At 37.6% G+C, this 27304-nt stretch overlaps 1 protein-coding gene across 5 annotated transcripts in view; it reads right to left on the bottom strand.

The window, feature by feature from the left end:
- Positions 1-15342: 15342 nt before the first annotated feature.
- Positions 15343-27304, bottom strand: part of ROCK1 (Rho associated coiled-coil containing protein kinase 1) — a 173224-nt gene continuing 161262 nt past the window's right edge. For 4 of the 5 annotated variants that reach the window (XM_078347849.1, XM_035270699.3, XM_035270698.3 and 1 more), the window contains 6 exons: positions 25328-25398; positions 25027-25115; positions 21003-21081; positions 20618-20879; positions 19431-19638; positions 15343-16813 (listed from right to left, as the gene is read on the bottom strand). In XM_078347849.1, the coding sequence (XP_078203975.1) occupies positions 16810-16813; positions 19431-19638; positions 20618-20879; positions 21003-21081; positions 25027-25115; positions 25328-25398 (713 nt within the window). In that variant the 3' untranslated portion in view covers positions 15343-16809. Of the gene's footprint in view, positions 16814-19430; positions 19639-20617; positions 20880-21002; positions 21082-25026; positions 25116-25327; positions 25399-25846; positions 25896-27304 lie in introns of all 5 variants that reach the window. The other variant, XR_013525785.1, reaches the window with a different exon arrangement.

Below are 27304 nucleotides of genomic sequence, written 5' to 3' on the forward strand. Positions count from 1 at the left end.
ACCAACGAGAACAAAGACACAACATACCAGAATCTCTGGGACACATTTAAAGCAGTCTTTAGAGGAAAATATATAGCAACAAGTGCCCATATGAGAAGAGTGAAGAGATCCAAAATTGACACTCTATCATCAAAATTGAAAGAGTTAGAGGAACAAGATCAAAAAAACTCAAAACCTAGCAGAAGACAAGAAATAACTAAGATCAGAGCAGAACTGAAGGAGATAGAGACATGAAAAACCCTTCAAAAAAAATCAATATATCCAAGAGCTGGTTTTTTGAAAAGATCAACAAAATAGACAGACCACTAGCCAGACTGATAAAAAAGAAAAGAGAGAACACCCAAATAGATGCAATAAAAAATGATAAAGGGGAAATCACCACAGATTCCACAGAAATTCAAACCATCATCAGAGAATACTACAAACAACTCTATGCACATAAACTAGTAAACCTAGAAGAAATGAATAAATTCCTGGATATCTGTGTCCTCCCAAGTCTAAACCAGGAGGAAGCTGAAACTATGAACAGACCAATAACAAAGTCTGAAGTCGAGGCAGCAATTAAGAGCCTACCACACAAAAAAAGCCCAGGTCCAGATGGGTTCACAGCTGAATTCTACCAGACACACAAAGAGGAGCTGGTACCATTCCTTCTGAAACTATTCCAAATAATCCAAAAAGACGGAATCCTTCCCAAATCATTTTATGAGACCAACATCATCCTGATACCAAAACTCGGCAAAGACTCAACAAGAATAGAAAACATCAGGCCAATATCCATGATGAACATAGATGCAAAAATCTTCAAGAAAATACTGGCAAACCAATTGCAACAGCACATCAAAAAACTTATCCATCATGATCAAGTAGGATTCATCCTGGGGATGCAAGGCTGGTTCAACATACACAAGTCCATAAATGTAATTCACCACATAAACAGAACCAAAAACAAAACCACATTATTTTCTCAATTGATGCAGAGAAGGCATTTGACAAAATTCAACAGCCCTTCATGCTAAAAACCCTCAATAAACTCGGTATTGATGTAACATATCTCAAAGTAATAAAAGCTATTTATGACAAACCAACAGCCAATATCATACTGAATGGGCAAAAACTGGAAGCATTCCTTTTGAAATCTGGCACTAGACAAGGATGCCCTCTCTCACCACTCCTATTCAATATAGTACTGGAAGTTCTAGCCAGAGCAATCAGGCAAGAAAAAGAAATAAAGGGTATTCAAATAGGAAAGGAGGAAGCCAAATGGTCTCTATTTGCAGATGACATGATAGTATACCTAGAAGACCCCATCGTCTCAGCCCAAAAACTCCTCAAACTGATAAGCAACTTCAGCAAAGTCTCAGGATATAAAATCAATGTGCAAACATCACAAGCCTTCCTCTACACCAATAACAGACTTAAAGAGAGCCAAATCAAGAACGACCTGCCATTAACAATTGCTACAAAGAGAATAAAATACCTAGGAATAAAACTTACAAAGAACGTAAGGGACCTCTTCAAGGAGAACTACAAACCACTGCTCAACGAAATAAGAGAGAACACAAACAGATGGAGAAACATTCCATGTTCATGGTTAGGAAGAATCAATATTGTGAAAATGGCCATACTGCCCAAAGTAATTTACAGAATCAACGCTATCCCCATCAAGCTACCATTGACTTCCTTCACAGAACTGGAAAAATCCACCATGAACTTTATATGGAACCAAAAGAGAGCCCGCATAGCCAAGTCAATTCTAAGTAAAAAGAACACAGTGGGAGGCATCACACTACCGGACTTCAAACTATACTACAAGGCTACAGTAATCAAAACAGCATGGTACTGGTACCAAAACAGAGATATAGACCAATGGAACAGAACAGAGGCATCGGAGGCAACACAACATATCTACAACCATACAATCTTTGACAAACGTGACAAAAACAAGCAATGGGGAAAGGATTCCCTGTTTAATAAATGGTGTTGGGAAAACTGGCTAGCCATGTGCAGAAAGCAGAAACTGGACCCCTTCCTGACACCCTACACTAAAATTAACTCCAGATGGATTAAAGACTTAAACATAAGACCTGGCACCATAAAAACCCTAGAAGAAAATCTAGGCAAAACCATTCAGGACATAGGAGTAGGCAAGGACTTCATGACCAAAACACCAGAAGCATTGGCAAAAAAAGCCAGAATAAACAAATGGGACCTAATCAAACTCCAAAGCTTCTGCACGTCAAAAGAAACAGTCACTAGAGTGAATCAGCAACCAACAGAATGGGAAAAAATTTTTGCAGCTTACCCATCTGACAAAGGGCTGATATCCAGAATTTACAAAGAACCAAAACAGATTTACAGGAAAAAAACAAATAAGCCCATTCAAAAATGGGCAAAGGATATGAACAGACATTTTACAAAAGAAGACATACATGAGGCCAACAAACATATGAAAAAATGCTCATCATCACTGATAATTAGAGAGATGCAAATCAAAACCACACTGAGATACCATCTCACACCAATTAGAATGGCGATCATTAAAAAATCTAGAGACAACAGATGCTGGAGAGGATGTGGAGAAATAGGAACACTTTTACACTGTTGGTGGGAGTGTAAATTAGTTCAACCATTGTGGAAGATAGTGTGGCGATTCCTCAAGGCCTTAGAAATAAAAATTCCATTTGACCCAGCAATCTCATTACTGGGTATATATCCAAAGGACTATAAATCGTTCTACTCTAAGGACACGTGCACACGAATGTTCATTGCAGCACTGTTTACAATAGCAAAGACCTGGAACCAACCCAAATGCCCATCGATGATTGACTGGACTGGGAAAATGTGGCACATATACACCATGGAATGCTATGCAGCAATCAAAAATGATGAGTTCGTGTCCTTTGTAGGGACATGGATGAAACTGGAGAACATCATTCTCAGCAAACTGACACAAGAACAGAAAATGAAATACCATATATTCTCACTCATAGGCGGGTGAGGAAAAATAAGAACACATGAACACAGGGAATGGAGTACTACACATCGGGGTCTATTGGGGTGAATGGGGAGGGACAGTGTGGCGGGGGGAGCTGGGGAGGGATAGCCTGGGGAGAAATGCCAAATGTGGGTGAGGGGCAGAAAGGCAGCAAAACACACTGCCATGTGTGTACCTATGCAACTATTTTGCACGTTCTGCACATGTACCCCAAAACCTAAAATGTAATAAAAAAGAAAAAAAAAAGCAAATTAAAGGAAATATAAAGACAATATTTGCTCATTCTGGGTAGCAGATATAAAAATGCATTTTATATTTTTGGCAGAATTAAAAAATATCAGTATGATGAGTGAACCTAGTAAAATAAATGAGACGATAGATAGCAGTGTTTAATGCAGTATAATTATATGACTAATTAAAAAAAATTTTTTATTGCATTTTAGGTTTTGCGGTACATGTGAAGAACATGCAAGATAGTTGCATAGGTACACACGTGGCAGTGTGATTTGCTGCCTTCCTCCCCTTCACCTATATCTGGCATTTCTCCCCATGCTATCTCTCCCCAACTCCCCACCACTGTCCCTCCCTTATTCACCCCAACAGACCCCAGTGTGTAGTGCTCCCCTCCCTGTGTCCATGTGTTCTCATTGTTCAACACCCGCCTATGAGTGAGAACATGCGGTGTTTCATTTTCTGTTCTTGTGTCAGTTTGCTGAGAATGATGTTCTCCAGGTTCATTCATGTCCCTATAAAGGATACGAACTCATCGCTTTTGATTGCTACATAATATTCCATGGTGTATAGGTGCCACATTTTCCCAGTCCAGTCTATCACTGATGGCCATTTGGGTTGGTTCCAAGTCTTTGCTATTGTAAACAGTGCTGCAATGAACATTCGTGTGCATGTGTCCTTAGAGTAGAATGATTTATAATCCTTTGGATATATACCCAGTAATGGGATTGCTGGGTCAAATGGAATTTCTATTTCTAGGTCCTTGAGGAATCGCCACACTGTCTTCCACAATGGTTGAACTAATTTACACTTCCACCAGCAGTGTACAAGTGTTCCTATTTCACCACATCCTCTCCAGCATCTGTTGTCTCCAGATTTTTTAATGATCACCATTCTAATTGGTGTGAGATGGTATCTCAATGTAGTTTTGATTTGCATTTCTCTAATGATCAGTGATGATGAGCATTTTTTCATATGTTTGCTGGCTTCATGTATGTCTTCTTTTGTAAAGTGTCTGTTTATAACCTTTGCCCACTTTTGAATGGGCTTGTTTGTTTTTTTATTGTAAATCTGTTTTAGTTCTTTGTAGATTCTGGATATCAGCCCTTTGTCAGATGGGTAAGCTGCAAAAATATTTTCCCATTCTATTGGTTGTTAATTCACTCTAATGACTGTTTCTTTTGCCGTGCAGAAACATTTGTCTATTTTGGCTTTTGTTGCCAATGCTTCTGGTGTTTTGGTCATGAAGTCCTTGCCTACTCCTATGTCCTGAATGGTTTTGCCTAGATTTTCTTCTAGGGTTTTTATGGTGCCAGGTCTTATGTTTAAGTCTTTAATCCATCTGGAGTTAATTTTAGTGTAGGGTGTCAGGAAGGGGTCCAGTTTCTGCTTTCTGCACATGGCTAGCCAGTTTTCCCAACACCATTTATTAAACAGGGAATCCTTTCCCCATTGCTTGTTTTTGTCACGTTTGTCAAAGATTGTATGGTTGTAGATATGTTGTGTTGCCTCTGATGCCTCTGTTCTGTTCCATTGGTCTATATCTCTGTTTTGGTACCAGTACCATGCTGTTTTGATTACTGTAGCCTTGTAGTATAGTTTGAAGTCCGGTAGTGTGATGCCTCCCACTGTGTTCTTTTTACTTAGAATTGACTTGGCTATGCGGGCTCTCTTTTGGTTCCATATGAAGTTTAAAGTGGATTTTCCAGTTCTGTGAAGAAGGTCATTGGTAGCTTGATGGGGATAGCGTTGATTCTGTAAATTACTTTGGGCAGTATGGCCATTTTCACAATATTGATTCTTCCTAACCATGAACATGGAATGTTTCTCCATCTGTTTGTGTTCTCTCTTATTTTGTTGAGCAGTGGTTTGTAGTTCTCCTTGAAGAAGTCCTTTACATTCCTTGTTAGTTTTATTCCTAGGTATTTTATTCTCTTTGTAGCAATTGTTAATGGCAGGTCGTTCTTGATTTGGCTCTCTTTAAGTCTGTTATTGGTGTAGAGGAAGGCTTGTGATGTTTGCACATTGATTTTATATCCTGAGACTGCTGAAGTTGCTTATCAGTTTCAGGAGTTTTTGGGCTGAGATGATGGGGTCTTCTAGATATACTATCATGTCATCTGCAAATAGAGACCATTTGGCTTCCTCCTTTCCTATTTGAATACCCTTTATTTCTTTTTCTTGCCTGATTGCTCTGGCTAGAACTTCCAGTACTATATTAAATAGGAGTGGTGAGAGAGGGCATCCTTGTCTAGTGCCAGATTTCAAAGGGAATGCTTCCAGTTTTTGCCCATTCAGTATGATATTGGCTGTTGGTTTGTCATAAATAGCTTTTATTATTTTGAGATACGTTCGGTCAATACCGAGTTTATTGAGAGTTTTTAGCATAAAGGGCTGTTGAATTTTGTCAAAGGCCTTCTCTGCATCAATTGAGATAATCATGTGGTTTTTGTTTTTGGTTCTGTTTATGTGGTGAATTACATTTATAGACTTGTGTATGTTGAACAAGTCTTGCATACCCTGGATGAATCCTACTTGATCATGGTGGATAAGCTTTTTGATGTGCTGTTGCAATCGGCTTCCCAGTATTTTCTTGAAGATTTTTGCATCTATATTCATCATGGATATCGGCCTGAAGTTTTCTTTGCTTGTTGAGTCTTTGCCAGGATTTGGTATCAGGATGATGTTGGTCTCATAAAATGATTTGGGAAGGATTCCATCTTTTTGGATTATTTGGAATAGTTTCAGGAGGTATGGTAACAGTTCCTCTTTGTGTGTCTAGTAGAATTCAGCTGTGAACCCATCTGGACCTGGGCTTTTTTTGTGTGGTAGGCTCTTAATTGCTGCCTCAATTTCAGACCTTGTTATTGGTCTATTCATCGTTTTGACTTCTTCCTGGTGTAGACTTGGGAGGATGCAAGTGTCCAGGAATTTATCCATTTTTTTCAGGTTTACTCATTTATGTGCATAGAGTTGTTTGTAATATTCTCTGATGATGGCTTGAATTTCTGTGTGATCTATGGTGATTTCCCCCTTATTGTTTTTTATTGCATCTATTTGGTTATTCTCTTTTCTTTTTTATTAATCTGGCTAGTGGTCTATTTTGTTAATCTTTTCAAAAAACCAGCTCCTGGATTTATTGATTTTTTGAAGGGTTTTTCATGTCTCTATCTCCTTCAGTTCTGCTCTGATCTTAGTTATTTCTTGTCTTCTGCTAGGTTTTGAGTTTTTCTGATTTTGCTCCTCTAGCTCTTTCAATTTTGACTATAGGGTGTCAATTTTGGATCTCTCTACTCTTCTCATGTTGGCACTTATTGTTATATATTTTCCTCTAGAGACTGCTTTAAATGTGTCTCAGGGATTCTGGTATGTTGTATTTGTTCTCGTTGGTTTTGAAGAACTTATTTCTGCCTTCATTTCATTGTTTATCCAGTCAACATTCAAAAGCCAGTTGTTCAGTTTTCATGAAACTGTGCAGTTCTGAGTTCGTTTCTGAATTCTGAGTTCTTACTTTTTTGCACTGTAGTCTGAGAGACTGTTTGTTATACTTTCCGTTCTTTTGCATTTGCTGAGGAGTGATTTACTTCCAATTATGTGGTCAATTTTAGAGTAGGTGTGATGTGGTGCTGAAGAGAATGTATATTCTGTGGATTTGGGGGGTAGAGTTCTGTAAATGTCTATGAGGTTTGCTTGTCTGAGTTCAAGCCCTGGATATCCTTGTTAATTTTCTGTCTGGTTGATCTGTCTAATATTTACAGTGGAGTGTTAAAGTCTCTCACTATTATTGTGTGGGAGTCTAAGTCTCTTTGTAAGTCATTAAGAACTTGCCTTATGTATCTGGGTGCTCCTGTATTGGGTCCATATATATTTAGAATCATTAGCTCTTCTTGTTGCATCGGTCCTTTTACCATTATGTAATGTCCTTCTTTGTCTCTTTTGATCTTTGTTGCTTTAAAGTCTATTTTATCAGAGATGAGAATTGCAACTCCTGCTTTTTTTTGCTCTCCATTTGCTTGGTAAATCTTCCTCTATTCCTTTATTTTGAGCCTTTGTGTATCCTTGCATGTGAGATGGGTTTCCTGGATACAGCACACCGATGGGTTTTGGTTTTTTATCTAATTTGCCAGTCTGTGTCTTTTGATTGGTGCATTTAGCCCATTTACATTTAGGGTCAATATTGTTATACATGAATTTGATCCTCCCATTTTGATGCTAGCTGGCTGTTTTGCCCATTAGTTGATGCGGATTCTTCTTTTTGTTGATGCTCTTTACCATTTGGTATGTTTTTGGAGTGGCTGGAACTGGTTGTTCCTTTCTGTGTGTAGTGCCTCTTTCAGGAGCTCTTGTAAAGCAGGCCTAGGGGTGACAAAATCTTTGAGTACTTGCTTGTTCACAAAGGATTTTATTTTTCCTTCACTTATGAAACTTAGTTTGGCTGGATATGAGATTCTGGGTTGAAAGTTCTTCTCTTCAAGGATGTTGAATATTGGTCCCCACTCTCTTCTGGCTTGTAGTATTTCTGCCGAGAGATCTGCTGTGAGTCTGATGGGCTTCCCTTTGTGTGTAACCCGACCTTTCTCTCTGGCTGCCCTTAGCATTTTCTCCTTCATTTCAACCCTGGTGAATCTGACGATTATGTGCCTTGTGGTTGCTCTTCTTGCAGAATATCTTTGTGGTGTTCTCTGTATTTTCTGGACTTGAATATTGGCCTGCCTTGCTAGGTTGGGGAAGTTTTCCTGGATAATATCCTGAAGAGTAGTTTTCAGCTTGGATTCATTCTCTTCGTCACATTCAGGTACACCTATCAAAAGTAGATTAGGTCTCTTCACATAGTCCCACATTTTTTGGCAACTTTGTTCATTATTTTTTGCACTTTTTTCTCTAATCTTGACTTCTTGTTTTATTTCATTGAGTTGATCTTTAACCTCTGATATCCTTTCTTCTGCTTGGTCAATTCGGCTGTTGAAACTTGTGCATGCTTCGCGTAGTTCTCGTGTTGTGTTTCTCAACTCCATCAATTCACTCATATTTCTAAGTTATCCATTCTTGTTATCATTTCCTCAAATCTTTTTTCAAGGTTCTTAGTTTCTTTGCATTGAGTTAGAACATGTTCTTTTAGCTCACAGAAGTTTCACATTACCCATCTTCTGAATTCTGATTCTGTCATTTCATCACACTCATTCTCCATCCAGCTTTGTTCCCATGCTGGTGAGGAGTTGTGATCCCTTGTAGGAGGAGAGGTGTTCTGGTTTTGGGTGTTTTCCTCCTTTTTGTGCTGGTTTCTTCCCATCTTTGTGGATTTATCCACCTGTCGTCTGTGTAGTTGCTGATTTTTGGATTGGTTCTCTGAGTGGACCTCCAGGTTGTTGATGATGAAGTTATTTCTGTTTCTTAGTTTTCCTTCTAACAGTCTGGCCCCTCTGCTGTAGGACTGCTGAGGTCCACTCCAGGCCCTGCTTGCCTGGGGATCACCTGCAGCAGCTGCAGAACAGTAAGGGTTGCTACCAGTTTCTTCTGCTGCTATCTTTGTCCCAGAATGATGCCCACCAAATGTCAGTCTGATCAGTCTTTTGTGAGGTGACTCTTTGGATATACAGGGGTCAGGGAGCTGCTTGAGGAGACAGTCTGTTCTTTATAGGAGCTCAAGTGTTGAGCTGTGAGCTCTGTTGTTCATTCAGAGTTGCTAGGCAGGTACGATTAAGTCTGCTGCAGCAGAACTCATAAACCACCTTTTCTTCCCCAGGTGATCTGTCCTGGGGAGTTAGGGCTTTATTTATGATTATCCGTTGTGCTCCTCGCTTTTTTTTTTTTTTTTTTCAGGGCTGCCATGCCCAGCAAGGAGGCAACCTAGTCTCTGTCTGCCTGCAGAGGCTTTGCTAAGCTGCTGTGGGTTCTGACCTGCCGCCAGCTCCGCCCTGTTGCCATGTGAGCTTCCCTGCAGTCCTGTTTATATGGGTGTGGTTACAACTGCCTTGGTGATGGTGTCCTGCCTCTGTAATGGCGGACTCTCTCTGTTACGGCAAGTTGCCTCGGCCACGGCAGGCTGCCTCAGCAATGGCAGACTACTTCTGTAGGGGTGAAGTGCCTCATTAATGGTGGACACCCCTCCCCCACTGAGCTGCACCATCCTGGGTTCAGCTGTGCTTGCTGTGAAACTCTCAACCCCGAGCGTTTCCAATTGCTGTTTTGTTTTCTTGGGGGTGGGACCCGCTGAGCCTGATCACCTGGCTCCGTGCCTCAGAGCCTTTTTTTTTTTTTTTTTTAGTTGAATGGTTGACTCTCTCCTGGGTGTTGCAGTCGCCTGCTGAAAGGGTGCCGGGATCTGTGTGATTTCCCATGTGGTGACCCACTGTGCTGGCTGAAACAATGGCACTGCCCGGGAATCTCCTGGCCTGTCTCCCTGTTTCAGACCTGTTTAATCAGGTGAATGGGTAAATCTCCCTTCTCGGAGCGCCAATTGCCAGCTTAAAAGGGCAACCAGACCAGTGTATTTTGTATGGAGAGCCGCTGCACTGTGGCGCCGGCAAAACAGCTGCGCCTGCTGAAACAGCTGCGCTGGCCAAAACAGCTGTGCTGGTGACCCATAGGGCCCCTCTGCCTGGGAATCTCCTGGTCTGTGGGCAATAAAGATCCGTCTGGAAATGCGGCGTCCACTCACCCTCTGCGCTTTCTCTGGGAGCTGCAATCCTGAGCTGCTCCTAAAGGGCCGTCTTCCTCCTGTGTGCTTTTCATACCACACGTGCTCACACACACACAAATGGTTGTGCGATGGAATTTCCAGCTCGGACAGAGGGAAAAGAATGGATATTGAGGCTCACACTAGCCAGAAAAATAATCTGGCCTGGTCCTATTTCCAGGGCCAGCCGTCCCCCATGTCATCCACACCAGAGTCCACACCCAATTACCCTGTGACCTACTGCCTGCCCAGCAGCCCTATGGCTCTGTATATGAATAATTAGAATAAATGTGGTATACAGGATAGACCTAGGAATTCTTGTTGAATAGTTAGAACCATAGAAGTAAGCTGTAGTTGAGACAGGATATAATGTATAGTGTAAAAAGGAAAAATAAGAAAATTTTCTAACATAGCAAATATTAGTTTCTGAGTATTATGAAATGAGAACATACAACATATCATATATATCTATAACTGAACAATGTCTAGAGATGAATTTTACTGAATAAAGTTCCTGTTAAATAACATTATCATAAAGGAAAAATAATCTAGTGTTCATAAAGCTCATAATTCATTTAATGTTTCCTTTATGAAGTGTACCCAGCTAGAGGATTTCAATCTGGTAAAAAAGTGACACCTAGTATTGTATTTGTGTTATTTTGCCTTTGATAAAATGTTCATTTATATCTATATTTTTGCCTACTATAAATGTGTAATGCATTCATACTATAAAGTTTTTAAAACCAAGACATTTTCCCGTACCATGACAGTGAAATCAAAGTTTCCCCCCCTAAATAACAGATTACAATATATGAAATATACTAATACCCAGTACAATAAGTCAGGATTCAAATTCATGACTGCTTTTTTTTTTTCAGCTGTAGGTTAACTTTCATATTCCATCTAGAAAATTGAAGTTTATAGCCGTGTGCCCCAGAACAGAGTTTGATACATTTTATTGATTGATTGAGACAGAGTCTGTCACCCAGGCTGGAGTGCAGTGGCACAATCACGGCTCACTGCGTCAAGTTCTTGGGCTCCAGCAATCCTTTCACCTTAGCCTCCCAAGTAGCTGAGAGCACAGATGCATGCCACCATGCCTGGCTAGTTTTTTGTATTTTTTGGTAGAAACAGGGTTTTGCCACATTGCCCATGGCTGATCTAGAACTCATTAGATGATCCACTGGCTTTGGCTTCCCAAAGTGCTGAGATTACAGGTGTGAGCCACCATGCCTGGCCTAAACACTTAAAATTTTGTTTTCCATTATAAATTAGGGATAGTAATACCTATGGATGGTATTACCTTGTAGAGTTGTGAGAATAAGATGTTTTTGTAAAGGTGAAAGTTATGTTTTAATCTTGAAACAATTTCAAGATCTTGAGGTAATAATGTAGTGGAAAAATTTTTTGTTTTCTAGTAATTACACATTTGACTTCCTTTATGCCTACTCTTAGATGGCCTCTCTTGTGATTAACTAACATATTTTGAATGAGAATTAGGCCTCAGCAGAGTTAGCAAATGTGTTGCATGTAGCACAGAATTTACATCAACCAGAACTAATGACACCTTGACCAGGAGTGAGTAAATGTAAGAAACATCCATGCAGGCCGGCATGGTGGCTCACAAGGTCAGGAGTTATGAGACCAGCCTGGCCAAGATGGTGAAACCCTGTCTCTACTAAAAATAAATTAGCTGAGCACAGTGGTGGGCGCCTGTAATCCCAGCTACTCAGGAGGCTGAGGCAGGAAAATCATTTAAACCCGGGAGGCAGAGGTTGCAATGAACTGAGATCGCACCATGCACTCTAGCCTGGGAGACAGAGCAAGACTCCCTCTCAAAAAACAACAGCAATAAAAAAAGAAAAAAACCCATCCATTTAGACTAAGTAGACCGAAGATCCACAATATTTCCTTTTACCCAGCTGGGCCCATATTACATTTCTGCCATGTTATTCAGTTGTGGACTTTCTTAACAACTAGTCTAAGTGAATGTTAGATTCTACACTCAGTTATCCAGATGGATGAACTACTTTATTCAGTTTAATGGCCAAACCATCCTACATGGTACAAGAAATCAATTTATAGGATTAACATGTAAGTATCACTTTATTCACAATCTTTGAATTATACAATTTATTTCTAAACATTTTTATTTTTTCCCTTGAATCTCCAGTATCTCAAACACTTTATGGGAAACAGGATAGCTTAGGCAAGTATCAAAATTCTCATAAGACAATTCATTAACATTTGGCAAAAGATATATTTAATCCCTTTTTGGCTTTAAATATGTACAGTGGAATTAATATTAGTCTTTTCCTACCTCACAAAAAATCTGAGTTACATATACTTTGGAGATAATCCATTAGAAAATGCACCTAACTTAGTATAGGTTATGAAGGAATTGGTGGGGTGAGGTTTAGGAAGCAGATATTTTCTACTAGAATATTCTTTGCATTTAATTTATTATATGCAATAAGCATAGATCTTGCCCCCCCACCAAAAAAAAAACCACTAAAAGCATAAAAGATTTGGTAGCAAATATACCTAGGGCACTGAGCACATAGCTTTACATATACATACTATCCAACCAGAACTCGATTTGAGCAGTAAACATTATAAAAACAAAGAACAACTGTGATTAAGATTTCCAAGTGTCAGGCCAGACACAGTGGCCTATGCCTGTAATGAGACAGACTGCTTGAGGCAGGAGTTAGAGACCACCCTGGGCAGCATAATCTCATCAGATTCTCAGAATATGACTATTTATTAACCGAATGATCAACTTTAAAAATCATTTCCATTTATTTAGGTCTTTTTATATTTCTCCAAATGTCTTATAATTTTCTTTGTGGATGTCTTACACATCTTTCAGATTATTTATTATAACTGATAATAAGTTTTCTTACTTTCAAATTGTTGCTAGTTCACAGAAAACCAAATTTTTACATGTTGGTCTTATATACAGTGGCCTTAATTTGAAAATTTTACCTGCAGATGCTTTTATATTTCTATTTTGCAAATATATCAGTTTCATTTCTGTGTGGCCATGTTTATAGTTTGGAAGACAAACCTGTTAAGATATTAATTTTCTCCAAATTGATGTATAGTTTGACTGCAATACTAATCAAAATCCCAGCAGGAGCCGGGTGCAGTGATGGTCACACCTGTAGTCCTAGCTACTCAGGAGGCTGAGGCAGGAGGACTATTTGAAAGCCAGACAGCCTGGGCAATAGAGCCATACCCTGCCTAAAAATAAAGAAAGAAAAAAATCCCACCAGATCTTTTATTATTATTTTGGTGAAAATTAACAATCTTTTTAAAATATATATGGGGACAAAGCTGGGCACGGTGGCTCACGCCTGTAATCCCAGTACTTTGAGGCTGAGGTGGGTGGATCACCTGAGGTCAGGAGTTCAAGACCAGCCTGGCCAACATGATAAAACTCCATCTCTACTAAAAATACAAAAATTAGCTGAGTATGGTGGTGGGCACCTGTAATCCCAGCTGCTTGGGAGGTTGAAGCAGGAGAATCATTTGAACCCAAGGGGTGGAGGTTGCAGTGAGCCGAGATCATGCCATTGCACTCCAGCCTGGGCAACAAGAGCAAAACTCCCCCCCGCCAAATAAAATTATATGGGATTGCAAAGGGCCAAGAATAGCCAAGCCAATTTGGAAGGATTACAAAGTTGCACTTCCTCTATACATATAAAATATTATAAAGCTGCAGTAATTAAGTATGGTATTGGCAAGGATAGAGAAATACACCAATGGATTGGTCACCTGAATTACAATGCAGGAAAGAAGTCTTTTTAATGAACTCTGCAGTACCAACTGAATATCCATATGGGAGAAAGCCAAAAAATACTTCTTGATCTCTACCTCACAAATGAATTCCAGATTGATTTTAGAACTGTGAAAGTAACTATGAAATTACAAACTAAAGTAACTGTTTGTCATTTAGGTTCTTTTATTTTTATTTTTACTTTAAATGAAGGGTGAACAAGTTAATTTAAGCTGAAACCCCAAATGACAAGTGATCAGAGTCAGAGTGAACATGTGAATAATGACAGTGCCTATGTTTTCTTTGTAGCACAAAAGCTCTAGTCCATGGTCTCCAAGAAGCTTACAGGTATGGATTGCATGGGCTAACTCAATGCTGAACCTCCATTCCATACTTGTAGTACGTCCCCCTATAACAAATTAGAGAGAAAGCTAGAAGCTGTATTTCTCAGACTTTCTTGCAACTAGGGGTCTGGATGTGATTTAGTTTTGGCCAAGCAGATGCACCTAGAGAAGGCAGGCGTGAGATGCAGGCTGTGCTAATGTCAGCAAGCAGGATCATGGAAGTGCCTTTTCTGAGGCAGTGTGCACATATGAGGTTCGTAAGTGACAAGAGAAACGGTACAAAGCATCTAACTGGGTGTAGATAGGTAGCAGACCTGACAAGTGTTGCAGAGAACCAGCAGTGGTAGTGTGGCTTCCTGATCACAGCGCTATCTGGATCCTCACAATATTGGTATACTTGGGAGTGAGTGGTTTCCTGAACTTAGAAAGAGGAAGTAGCTCTCTTGGTTGATCTGGTTCTGCAATATGGCATTGGGAGTGATTCCTCAAAGCTCTCTCAGTTCTCAACAATTTTAAGTTTAGATTAATATGTTGTTTTAAAAGTCTTCTCTTGCTTAAACTAATTAGCATTAACTCTGTTCTCTGCAACTGAACCTTAATATATTACGTAATGGTGATGAGCCTGAGAAGGTAGTAAAGACACTGTCAGAAACTGCTGAGATTTTATCCTGTTTGCACAGTGCCTGTCACAGTTTAGTGGATCCTGGCAAGACCCCTGGGTCAGAGTCAGATAACTTAACTCACAGCACAGCAAGCAGCATGAGCTTCATGTTCCATCGGTCATGAAGGACTTGGAGGACTTTGCTCTCCAAGTCCCACATGGGTAATGCAGAGTGGCTCAGGTGGGTGGTGAGCATACAGTGGGTTTGCATCATAGGTGGAAGAGGCTATCCTTATAATACTGGACAATAAACAAACTTGACATCCTCTCAAGGGAGACACACTATCTTCCAAGGCTGTTCACTACGTAAATATCCTTGGAAAAAGACAGTCAAAAGAAAGGTTGTCAGAGTCTCTACTTACCTGACGTGCAGAAATGCAAGAGACCCATGAAGAATTGTTTCCCAACACACATTAGACAGCTTTTCATTTGAATTATAGCCACTCTTGTTTTAGAGCCCAAGACCACGCTTTATCTTTTAAAAATATACTTTAACCATGGAATTTAACAAACATTTATATACAATCAGAGACTAATTTGAAGTATGTTTTCCATTCATTTCAGCCATGAGAAAACACATTGCAGTCAAAATTAAAGATATCCATCCATAAATTACTTTTATTTCTCATTAAATGAGCACAGAGTCATTAGTATATTAATAACAGATATGTTTATTATTACATATCCATCAGTGCGGCTTTCAATACCACTTGAAACATGCATATCATCCTAGAGACGATCAGTTTTCCAGTGCTTCTTATCTGATACACATTACTGCAAAGCCATTATAAATTACTGAGGAGGTATTTGGTTAAAAAAAAAAAACAACAACAAATCATACTGCTCATATGAATCAACTCTTGTTACCGGACAAGAGTTTAACAGTATTTATCTGGTAATTCCTATGTTAACTGGAAAACATCATGGATGTATTGCCAAAATTTCCTTTTCATATTGATGCAACTTTCTACATTTTTTGCAGACAGTTTTTATAAAGTCATTATTGTAGCAGGTAGTTTGATGCGAAGATTGTACTCAATTTATGAAAGTCCAACAAACCTCTAAATATTTTAAATTAAACCAATTATCAATGAAAAACTCACTGACACAAATAATTTTTTGAAAATACATTTTTTGAAATTTCTATACTTACTCATGGCAGTAAAATAATTATCTCAAATTAAGGCACTAAAAGGACAATGCAACCCCCATTGAAAGTGTTCTAAGAATAATTTACATTTCAAACAGTGCATACATTTCTTATATGTTTGTTAACTTAATGTCTTTCTCATTTAAAACCACAAAGAAATACATTATACAATTATAGAAATGATGTACCCCACAAAATGCTTTTAAACTTGGTTCTTTTGCACAATTAGTTTCCTAATGTCTCTAATAGTAAAATAACTCAATATGGCTTGGCAAAAATGCATAGATTAAATGTAATTTTTTTTGTCCTCTCCCATTCCCCAAACTTGCTGAAACATACACAGAATTTTGTAAAGCATAATGAAAGATATTTAATTTCTCCATGAAGTCCACCATGGGCAATCAACAGTAAGGCTTTTAAATTCTACAGTGAGGGCACTGAAGTTCAAGTGATATCACTGCTTTCTTAAAATAGTTTTGTATAGTCTCACAAGAGCACAAAAACATAAGTCATTAAAAAAAAAAAAGCTTCAGTTTGTCTCATTTTGAGATATTTTCTTTACTCCTTCCATGAGCTGATCTTGATAGTGACGGCCATTCCACTTGAAAGTGAAAGTCCCTTCCTCTTACTCATATGAGGAAAACTCTGTTCTATCACAACTGACAGGCATTTTCTTATAAATCCAAAAAGGCAGCACCTTTAAGAAAAATATATCTACCTAAGCTTTCCCCCAATTGTACTTGCATTACATAGTAATAATTAATCTAATCTACCTGTAGGCAAACCCGCAATAAAAAAAAAAAACCCTCAGTGTGTTGTGCCAAAGCAAGGACAGAATAACAGCAATCTTAACCCTGAAGCCTGTGATATTTGTGTCAAAGAAACAGCCTGTCTGCTCTGCATGGTTAAAGAAGCCTGGTTTATCAGGTAGCATCCCACACGATTCCACAAGGCATTCGGTCACATGGTTAACTGTTGAGGTGGGAAAGAAAAAACTAATTTAAGAAATGCACTCAGTTTAAAAATACAAGAAACAAACATTAGAAGGAAAGATAAATATACATTATCTTTACATATAATTAACAATCACACAAAATTCGGAAAACAAGGAATAGAAAAAATATACTTAGCATTCTCTCCTCTTTGTTTCCACACCTTTTCTTACTCAGCTAGAATTCCATTTTAAATCATTTTAGATCCAGTTTAAATTTTCAGACACGTTTTTTTACTCCGCTATAATCTCATTTTAAATCATTTTAGATCCAGTTTACAACCTATGCTCAGGAGAAGGCTGACAGAGCATTCTACAGAATTAAGTTAGCAGTGAGGTGATAATACCTGGGGTAGTGTGGTGGCTAAGGAAGGAAAGGATATGAGTCATTTCAAAGGATTAGGCCTGGTTACTGACAATAGGGATGAATTCAAGATGGTTTTAGTTTTAGGCCTGCTTGGAAGATGCGGGTGACATTAGAAGCAAGGCAAATCAGTGTTAGGTCTCAGCTTCTAGATTCGAGTGGCCCTATTAATCTAGGGATTATACTCTAGGGAAGCTGGTATGTGGTGGAAGAGAGGCTTTGGAATTGGACAACACAGGCTTTAGAATTGGACAGAAATGGTTTCGTCTTGGCTGTGTGACTGAGCAAACTGCTTAATTTCTCTGAGCCTTATTTGTTAATACGTAAAATGAGAACTTAATGAGATGAGATTTCATAATTTCTCTTGAAAAAAGTTAATTGCTGGGTACGGAGGCTCACACCTGTAATCCCAGCACTTGGGGAGATCAAGGTGGGTGGATCACCTGAGGTCAGGAGTTCGAGACCAGCCCGGCCAACATGGAGAAACCCCTTCTCTACTAAAAATACAAAAATTAGCTGGGCGTGGTGGCATGTGTCTATAATCCCAGCTACTCGGGAGGCTGAGGTGGGAGAATAGCTTGAACCCCAGAGGCAGAGGTTGCAATGAGCTGAGATTGCGCCACTGCACTCCAGCCTGGGCAACAGAGCAAAATTCTGTCTCTAAATAAATAAATAAATGGTTAATTATGTCTTATAATTGTTTATCATAGCATAAAAGATATTTTTGGGAAAAAGTCCATCAAAAATAGTTAAACAGCCAGGCATGGTGGCTCAAGCCTGTAATTTTAGTCCTTTGGGCAGGATCATTTGAGGTCAGGAGTTTGAGACCAGCCTGGCCAACGTGGCAAAACCCCGTCTTTTCTAAAAATACAAAAATTAGCCGGATGTGGTGGCATGTGCCTGTAATCCCAACTATTTGGAAGGCTGGAGCAGAAGAACTGCTTGAACCAGGAGGTAGAGGTTGCAGTGAGTTGAGATAGCACCACTGCTACACTCCAGCCTGGGCAACAGAGCGACACTTTGTCTCAAAAAACAAACAAACAAACAAAAAAACAAAAAAAAAGTTAAACAATAAAAGAAGTAGGACTTAACTGGGAAGTTTGTCTGTAATAACATAGTCACTGATATGCAGCCATAAAAAAGGATGAGTTTGTCCGGGCGTGGTGGCTCATGTTTGTAATCACAGCACTTTGAGTGGCTGAGGGAGAAGGGTCACAAGGTCAGGAGTTTGAGACCAGCCTGGCCCCCACAGTGAAACCCTGTCTCTACTAAAAATACAAAAATTAGCTACCCGTGGTGGCATGCACCAGTAGTCCAGGCTACTCGGGAGACTGGGGCAGGAGAATTGCTTGAACCTGGGAGGCAGAGGTTGTGGTGAGCTGAGATCGAGCCACTGCACTCCAGCCTAGGTAACAGAGCAAGACTCCATCTCAGAAAAAGAAAAAAGGATGAGTTCATGTCCTTTGCAGGGACATGGATAAAGCAGGAAACCATCATTCTCAGCAAAGCAAAACAGGAACAGAAACCAAACACCACATGTTCTCACTCGTAAGTGGAAGTTGAACAATGAGAACACATGGACACAGGAAGGGGAACATCACACATCAGGGCCTGTTGGCGAGTGGGGAGCTAGGGGAGGGATAGCATTAGGAGAAATACCTAATGTAGATGACAGGTTGACGGGTGCAGCAAACCCCATGGCATGTGTATACCTATGTATACACATGTTCTGCACATGTATGTTCTGCACATGTATGCCAGAACTTAAAGTACAATAATAATAAAACAACTGTCACTGACATTACCAAATAATTTTGTATGCTGGGATAATAAGGAAGTTAACAAAAAAAGAAAAAACAATTTTGATTTTTGTAGAAAAACTATGGCAACACAGTTAAAAAATAGAAAAGATGATAAAAAGTTTACATGAATTTCTGCGTTAAAAAAAATTAACAAGTTGGTTAAACCATTAAGGGCTAAAAATATGTCATGTACACCAACTTATGACAATAAAATCAGACATAGAACTAAATGAATACATTGCATGCATTATTATTATTAAATTATAACAAGAATATGTTAAACTAATTTATAAAGTCACTACAAGTAATATATAAAGAGCTAGCTACAAATGATGGCCTCTGTGGTGAAAAGAACAGTTAGATTTCTGATTTTGATAGATGCTATCCAATCATTTTCACATTGTTAAAAAGGTTAGCATGTCAAATCCTTACCTAGTTTTTCCAGATGTATTTTTGACCGCTTTCCGGAAAGACTGATTTGCAGTGGATCTTGTAGAAAGTGTTCGAGGGGAGGCACGAACAAAACCAGATGGTGGATTCTTAGGAATTTTCTTTACTAAATGAGTTACCCATTTTTTTTGTTCATCCTGAGAACATGCTAACAGCAGCATATCTCTTGCTGATGTTACATCATAACTTACTATGTTAAGGGGGAAAAAATCATAATTAAAACCATATAATTTTAAAAATCCAACCTATCAAATGCATAGTTTTTTCAAGTTCTTAAATTTTTAAGTTTTACTATGCTTAATTAAGCACGAACAATATCTCATTCTCCTTAAGTTAAATAAGTCTGGAATTTAAAAAGAAAACATTAGTCAAATGAATAAATTAAAACTAGAAATATTAAAAAATAATATTAATAAATGTATTTAAAGAACATAAGTTTCTTATCTGAAAGTAGCTATAGTCTATATTCTGTCCCTCAAGCTGCCTCTGCTAAACTAGAAGATTATCTGTCTATGATACAGCATGCATGCTGATCCATGCAGTGAATGCTACACAGAAAGAAGAGGAAAAAGTCAAGGGAGGAACAGAATGGAACTCATCTGTTGCTCTTCTCTCCAACTTGGAAAAATTTCTTAGTGGCAAGTTTGTTTTTGTTTGTTTACAAGGGGATTCTCTTTAAAAACATCATTGGCCAGGTGCAGTGGCTCACAACTGTAATCCCATCGCTTTGGGAGGCCAAGGTGGGTGGATTACCTGAGGTCAGGAGTTCAAGACCAGCCTGGCCAATATGGTGAAACCCAGTCTCTACTAAAAATACAAAATTAGCCCAGGGTGGTGACACACACCTGTAGTCCCAGCTACTCAGGAGGCTGAGATAGGAGAATTGCTGGAACCTGGGAGGTGGAGGCTGCAGTGAGCTGGGATCACACCACTGCACTACAGCCTGGGTGAGACAAGAGTGAGACTCCATCGCAAAAATAAATAAATAAAAATAAAACTATTCTTAAAAGCTAAATCTGTAAATAGCTGCACATTGCTCTACGAGTATCAAAATAGTACTTCTCATAATCTCTTTTCAACTTGGTATAGAAATCACTACACATACGTTATTTCATCGAGACTTAAAACAATATTTGTTGTAAGTTGTAAAAATAATTTTCATGCCTTACCTTTACATGGACAAATTAAGTCTTCTTTCTTATCTAAGTGATCTCTGTGGCACTTAACATGGCATCTTCGACATTCTAGGGCAGGGGGTGGCTTAAAAACATGCCAGAGAGGTTTGGCACAGGCATCACAATTGGCAGGAAAGTGGTAGAGTGTAGGAATAAACTCATGGCCTTTGTGATTTTGGAAATTAGTTTTTTCAGCTTGTTGTACTGGTTCCATCTCTACATCTTTTCTACATTCACCTTCATTTGCATATAGTATCTACATTCAGGAATGGTGAAAAGAAAAAGATTTTTAAAATCTTAAGCATTGTTATATTTTACACTTACTTCACAAAAACACTTAGGACTTAGATTCTTTAAAATTGTGATTTCAGATTTTTACCTGGAATATTTTAGGAATTTCTTCAGTTTCAGCTCTATACACATCTCCTTGGGTTACAGGTCGAACATGAAACAGTTTACTAAAATGAAAATAAATATAGACCATTTACAAAACTCATTTATTGTGAAAGACAGAAATTTCACTTAAAGAGGACATACAGGGGGCAAATAAGCACATAAAATATTCAATATCACCAGTCATTAGAGAAATGAAAATTAAAACCACAATGAGTATCACTACACAGCTATCAGAGTTAAAAAAAACAAAAATAGTAATAACACCAAATGCTGGTGCAGAGAAAGTAAATCAAATGAGAATGCAGAGAAAGTAAATCACTCATACACTGCTGATAGAAACGTAAAATTACAGAAACACTCTGGGAAAAAGAGTATGGCATTTCTTAGAAAACTAAACATATGTTTACCATATAACCCAGCAAACAGCACCGTTCAGTCTTTAATTCCAAGAAACAAAAATTCATATAAAATTTTATATCTATTTTTTAAAACCTGCACATAGATGGTCATAGGAGCTTTATTCGTAATAACCAAAAACTAGAAACAACCCAAATGTAAGCAAACTGTGATACATCTGTACTATGGAATACTACTCAATAAGAAAAAATATATATGCTTGCATTGATCTTAAGGGAATTACACTGAGTGGGAAAAAAAGCTGATCATGAAAGATTATACATTATTTGATTCCATTCATGTAACACCCTTAAAGAGACAAAATTATGGAGATGGAGAACAGATTAATGTTATGGATCAGGGAGAAGCAGAGGAAGGAAGCTGCCTTTTAGCTACAAAAGGAGTAGCACAGGGATGCCTGTGATGGAATTGTTCTGTATTTTGAGTGTGGTGGTGGTCATATGAATCTATACACGAGAAATGCCTACAGATTGGAAAGAAAGAAGCAAAACTCATTATTTGGCGATGACATGATTACACGCAATTGTCTCTTGGTATCTGTGGCAGATTGGTCCCAGGACCCCCAGAGGATACCAAAATCCTTTGGGGATTTCGAAAAGAGAGAGAAAGAGAGGGAGGAGGGAAGAGAGAGGAAAAAAAGAAAAGATAAAAAATGGTGTAGTTATTTGTATATAACCTAAGCACACCCTCCTGTATATTTTAAATTGTCTCTAGATTCCTTATAATACCTAATACAATGTAAATGCTATGGAAATCATTATTATACTATGTTGTTTAGAAAATAATGACAAGAAAACAAATCAGCATATATTTAAGTACAGACACAACCACAGTAGGCCTAACTACATTTTCAATCCATGGTTCGTTTGAATGCACAGACGCAGGACCCACAGATATAGAGGGCTGTGTGCAGAAAAGCCCTGTGGAATTGACCCCAAAACCCTACAACCCTACAAAACTGTTAAGTGCAAAGCAAGATTAAATGATTCAAGGTCAACATATAAAAACAAATATTGTTGGAACAACCAGATACCTATGTGGGGGGTGGGGGGGAAGCCAACCTGACCTAAAAAACTACCTCTTACCAAACACAGACCATAAAAAGCTCAAAACATTTTTAAAAACTGGTACATTGATCCTCATTAAAGGACACCATTAAGAAAATCAACAGGTAAGCAAGAGATTGGACAATATTGGCATTACATATTTCTAACATAGGATTCTTATTCAGAATATATATAGAACTCTTAGAAAACCAATCTTAAAAACATAAGCAACCCAATTTAAAAATGGGCAAAAGACTTGAAAATACTTCAGAAAATAGATACAATGGCTAAAAATGACATGAAAGATTTCTGGTATTATTAGTTATGAGGAGAATGCCAATTAAAATAACAATGAGATAGCATTTAACATCCACTAGAACAGCTGAAATCAAAGGTTAATATTACCAAATGTTGGTAAGGATGTGGAGCAACTGAAACTCATACTGTTGGTGAATATAAAATAGTGTGCCATGATAATTTTTGAGAACTGTTTGGTAAATTTTAAAAAAGTTAAACACAGATTTACTTTATTACCCAAGATTCTGCTCCTAGGTGTTTACCCATGATGAATGAAAACATAAGTTAAAAAAAAAGGAATGCTCATAAATCTTATTTACAATAGCTCCAAATTGAAAGCAACCCAAATGTCAATCAACACAAAAATGGATAAACAGGTTATGATATATTCATGCAGTGGAATACTATTCAGCAATGCAAAGAACAATCAATACATACAACACCACAGGTGCAGACTGAGTGAAAGATGCCAGGCACAAAAGTGTACATTACTATTTAATTCCATTTATATAAAGTTCTACAACAGGCAAAACTAATCTTGGCAATAGAAATCAGATCATGGGAAGGGGCACAAGTGAGTTTTCTTCATAATAAAAAAAAAAATTCCGTTTTTAGAGACAAGGTCTCACTAGGTTGCCTGGGCTGATCTTGAATTGAACTCAGGCCATTTGCCCACCTCAGTGTCCCAAAGTGCTGGGGTTAGAGGCATAAGCCACCATGCCCAGCCACAAGTGAGTTTTCTAGAGAAATAGAAATGTTTTTTATCTTGCATTGAGTGGTGACTGTATGAGTGCTTACAAATGTAAAAAGTTACTGAACAGAACACGTAAGACCTATGAACTTTATTGTGGGAAATTATACCTTGAGAGAGGAAAGAAACCTCTCATCAATCTAAAAAGTATTTACATTAGTTTAAAGATGGTTCTTTCATACTAGCATTTATGTATTATTTCACTTAAGGTGGTAATTTAAATTTTGACAACTAAAGCTGCTTTTTAAAAAAACAGAAAATAAATGAGTATTCTCTGGTACTTACCTAGTTCTTTTTAAATTCTAACTATAACCAGCTCCAAAAATATTTAATTCCAAAGGAATGGCAATACCTCATCTTACATATGTATTTCTTTTCTTTTCTTTTTTTCTTTTTTGAGATGGAGTTTCGCTCTTGTTACCCAGGCTGGAGTGCAATGGCGTGATCTCAGCTCACCGCAACCTCCGTCTCCTGGGTTCAGGCAATTCTCCTGCCTCAGCCTCCCGAGTAGCTGGGATTATAGGCACGCGCCGCCATGCCCAGCTAATTTTTTGTATTTTTAGTAGAGAGGGGGTTTCACCATGTTGACCAGGATGGTCTCGATCTCTTGACCACCCGCCTCGGCTTCCCAAAGTGCTGGGATTACAGGCGTGAGCCACCGCATATGTATTTCTTTTAAATAGTACTTACTCACTTGTTTGAATTTATATTTTGTTGCATATGTTTTGCCTTTTCTACTACTAGTCAGTAAGCTCCTTAATTATGGAACTTACTCATCTTTATACGTACTACAGAATCTATGAAAATACAAGCAGCAACACTTAAGAAATCATATTAGAATGGATATAAGAAAAATATACTATACTTATTATAGGCCTCTTTGACCAATCACTACAAAGGAACAGATGTATTTATATTTCTGCTTAATAATGACAAAGAATCCTACACAGTTGTTCTTTGGTATCCATGGGGAATTGAATCCAGAAACTCCAACAATACCAAAGTCCAAGTATGCTCAAGGATCTTATATAAAATGATGTAATATTTGCATATAACCTCTATACATCTTCCTGTATGCTTTAAAATAATCTCTGGATTACTTATATTACTTATGAGTAATATAAACAGTTGTTATATTGTATTTTCTTTTTTAGAAATTTGTATTATAATTGTTATATTGTGATTTTTAATTTTCTTTCAAATATTTTCTATCCACAGGTGTGGACCTGGAACCCACTGATACAGAGCTGACTATACATTTTGAAATGCTTTCTGAACTCAAACTACTAAACACTTCAAATAAAAAATTTGTTTTTCAATAAGCCTATAAATTTTTCCTTCTTACATTTTGCTAAAGTCAACATTTATATTTGTTAAACCAGAAAAGTAGAAAACAGTGTTTAAATAACACAAAATATAAAATAAATTTTAAGTCTGAAAATAATTATCAAAAGTTAGCTCTCAACCCCCTTAAAATTCAATCAAAGGCAACTTACTCTATGTCCAATACCATAGATGGATTGGATTGCTCCTTATCTTGTTCATCATTATAGAACAAAATTTTTTTGCTGCTTACCACAACATACTGAAATAAGAAAAAAGGGGGAAGAGTTAAAACATTAACTTGGTTTAAAGTGATAAGCATAATACTTGCCACTGATGTCTACATTATATTGTATTAATTAATGTAAAACCAATGCTAGTAAAAAAAAAAAAAAAGGAGTTAATATAAGTTATACGCTTCAAAGTAAAATATAGAACAAAATACCAGTTAGAAAAAATTTAGGTATATGGTACCTGTTTCTTCCAGCCATATCGTTTGATATTTCCTCTATTTGGTACTGAAAGCCAACCTTCAATTCTTGACTCTAGGAGAAAAAATATATATACTAGTCAGTCTTAAATTGTAACAAAAGAAAAACAATTAAAAGTTGTCTGACAGCATGCAGCAACAAGCAATTGAACACAAATGAATAAGTGCTATAATTTGCTCTTCCATGCTTCAATCACACAAATCAACTTTAATGGCCATACAAATACTGCAGAAAAAAATTCCAAGCCACTTTTCCCATACAATTTAACATTTAGTACTCAATTACAAAAGTATGAAGTAACAATATCCTTAAGAGCCAGGCAAGACTGGAATGGATTGCAGCTTAAATGGGATATGATGTAGAAGACTTTATCATTTAACATTCATATAAAAATAATCAGCAAAAAAAAAAAGAAAAAAATTATGCAGCAAGTGGAACAAATCAGAGCCATGATTTACACAAGAAAGAGCAAGCAAAAGTATAGAAGTGTCCTATTACTCACAGAAGACAAGAATAGAAGATAAATAAATAAGGAATGCAGGCAGAATCAACTAGATATAAAGAATAAGAGAAAAGCATTTTATTTGTTTTCTCAGTACAACATTCTGATTAAGCTTTTTGGTAAAACAATGGCAACAATTTCAATAAAATCGTCCAAATTTGGTTGAGGGGAGCACTAAATTCTAATGGTTAAGTCCAATTACAATTCTACTTAAACTAAAGAGTTTTAAAGCCTCTTAAGTTTGTGATGTCACAATTTGATAAACAGTAAAACAACACAGAATCCATTGGGTCTACCGCTACTATTTCAACTAGTACGTATGTGCATACCAGGAATTCCTTGACTATTTGACCAAGGCATTTTATAATAACTAGCACTACTGTTTAAATGTAACTAATGTTTACTAGAAATATCTGGGGGATAAAGACAATTCCATTAGAAATGGTTATTTTTATATCAGGTTGGGAATAAAATCCATTCAATTTTACTATTTTCTATAGCTCTCAAAAATATTTGAAACACACACAAAAAAACCCTTATATTAGAAACATAGAAGAATAGAAAAATAACCAATTTCAAAGTATGACACTAAAATATGAGATTATACTATCATTCAAATCATAATCCAAAGGGGAATATATATTGTCCCCCTTCACATAATTTAAAAGCTACAAAACTCAGTCTTACAGTAATAGTTAATAGGTAACATTTACTGATTTATTATTACTTATAAATTTATTATTTGCCACATGTTTTATAATATCTTATATTTAATCTAAGTCCATGAATACAGGATATTTTATTCCTAGGGATTCGAAATAGGCTCTATCATCTTCCACTTGCAAAAGAAGAGACTAAGTCTTAGCAAGGTAAACTGAACTTGTGCAAGGCAACTGTATCAGTATCTATCAAAGCTCTAGGGTTTCAAACCCAGGCAGTCTAATTTCTGAGCTTATGTTTCTAAAGCATAACACTATTCTGTTCCCAAACAAGCTTTGCAGTTGACTGAATTATGGGAAATGTCTTTTCCCCTACTCTCACCAGGTACTCCACGCCTTTGCTTATTATTCCTCTTCACATAAATTGTTAAAATGGAAGAAATAATGAGATAACTTTAGTTCAAAATGATCCCTGTCTTCTCCCATTTTTTTTGATATGAAGTCTTGTTATGTTGTCCAGGCTGGCCTCGTACTCCTGAGCCTTAGCTTCCTGAGCAATGGTATGCACCACAGCACCTAGCTTTAACTGCTGCAATTTACTTCCTGAAATAATTATTTTGTTGGTTAGGTAGTTCCTTGGTAAATTTTGTGAAAGCAAAGACCATATCTTGACACTTGATTTTATATACCTATGGCAGCTGACACACATAGGAGGTACTTGACAGGTATCTGTTGATTATTTTGCAATTCTGCCCTTTTCTGAATTAAGCCAATTAGAGTCATCCTTTGTAAATAGTGG

Source organism: Callithrix jacchus, chromosome 13 (assembly GCF_049354715.1).
Source record: "Callithrix jacchus isolate 240 chromosome 13, calJac240_pri, whole genome shotgun sequence".
Classification (NCBI taxonomy): Eukaryota; Metazoa; Chordata; class Mammalia; order Primates; family Cebidae; genus Callithrix; species Callithrix jacchus.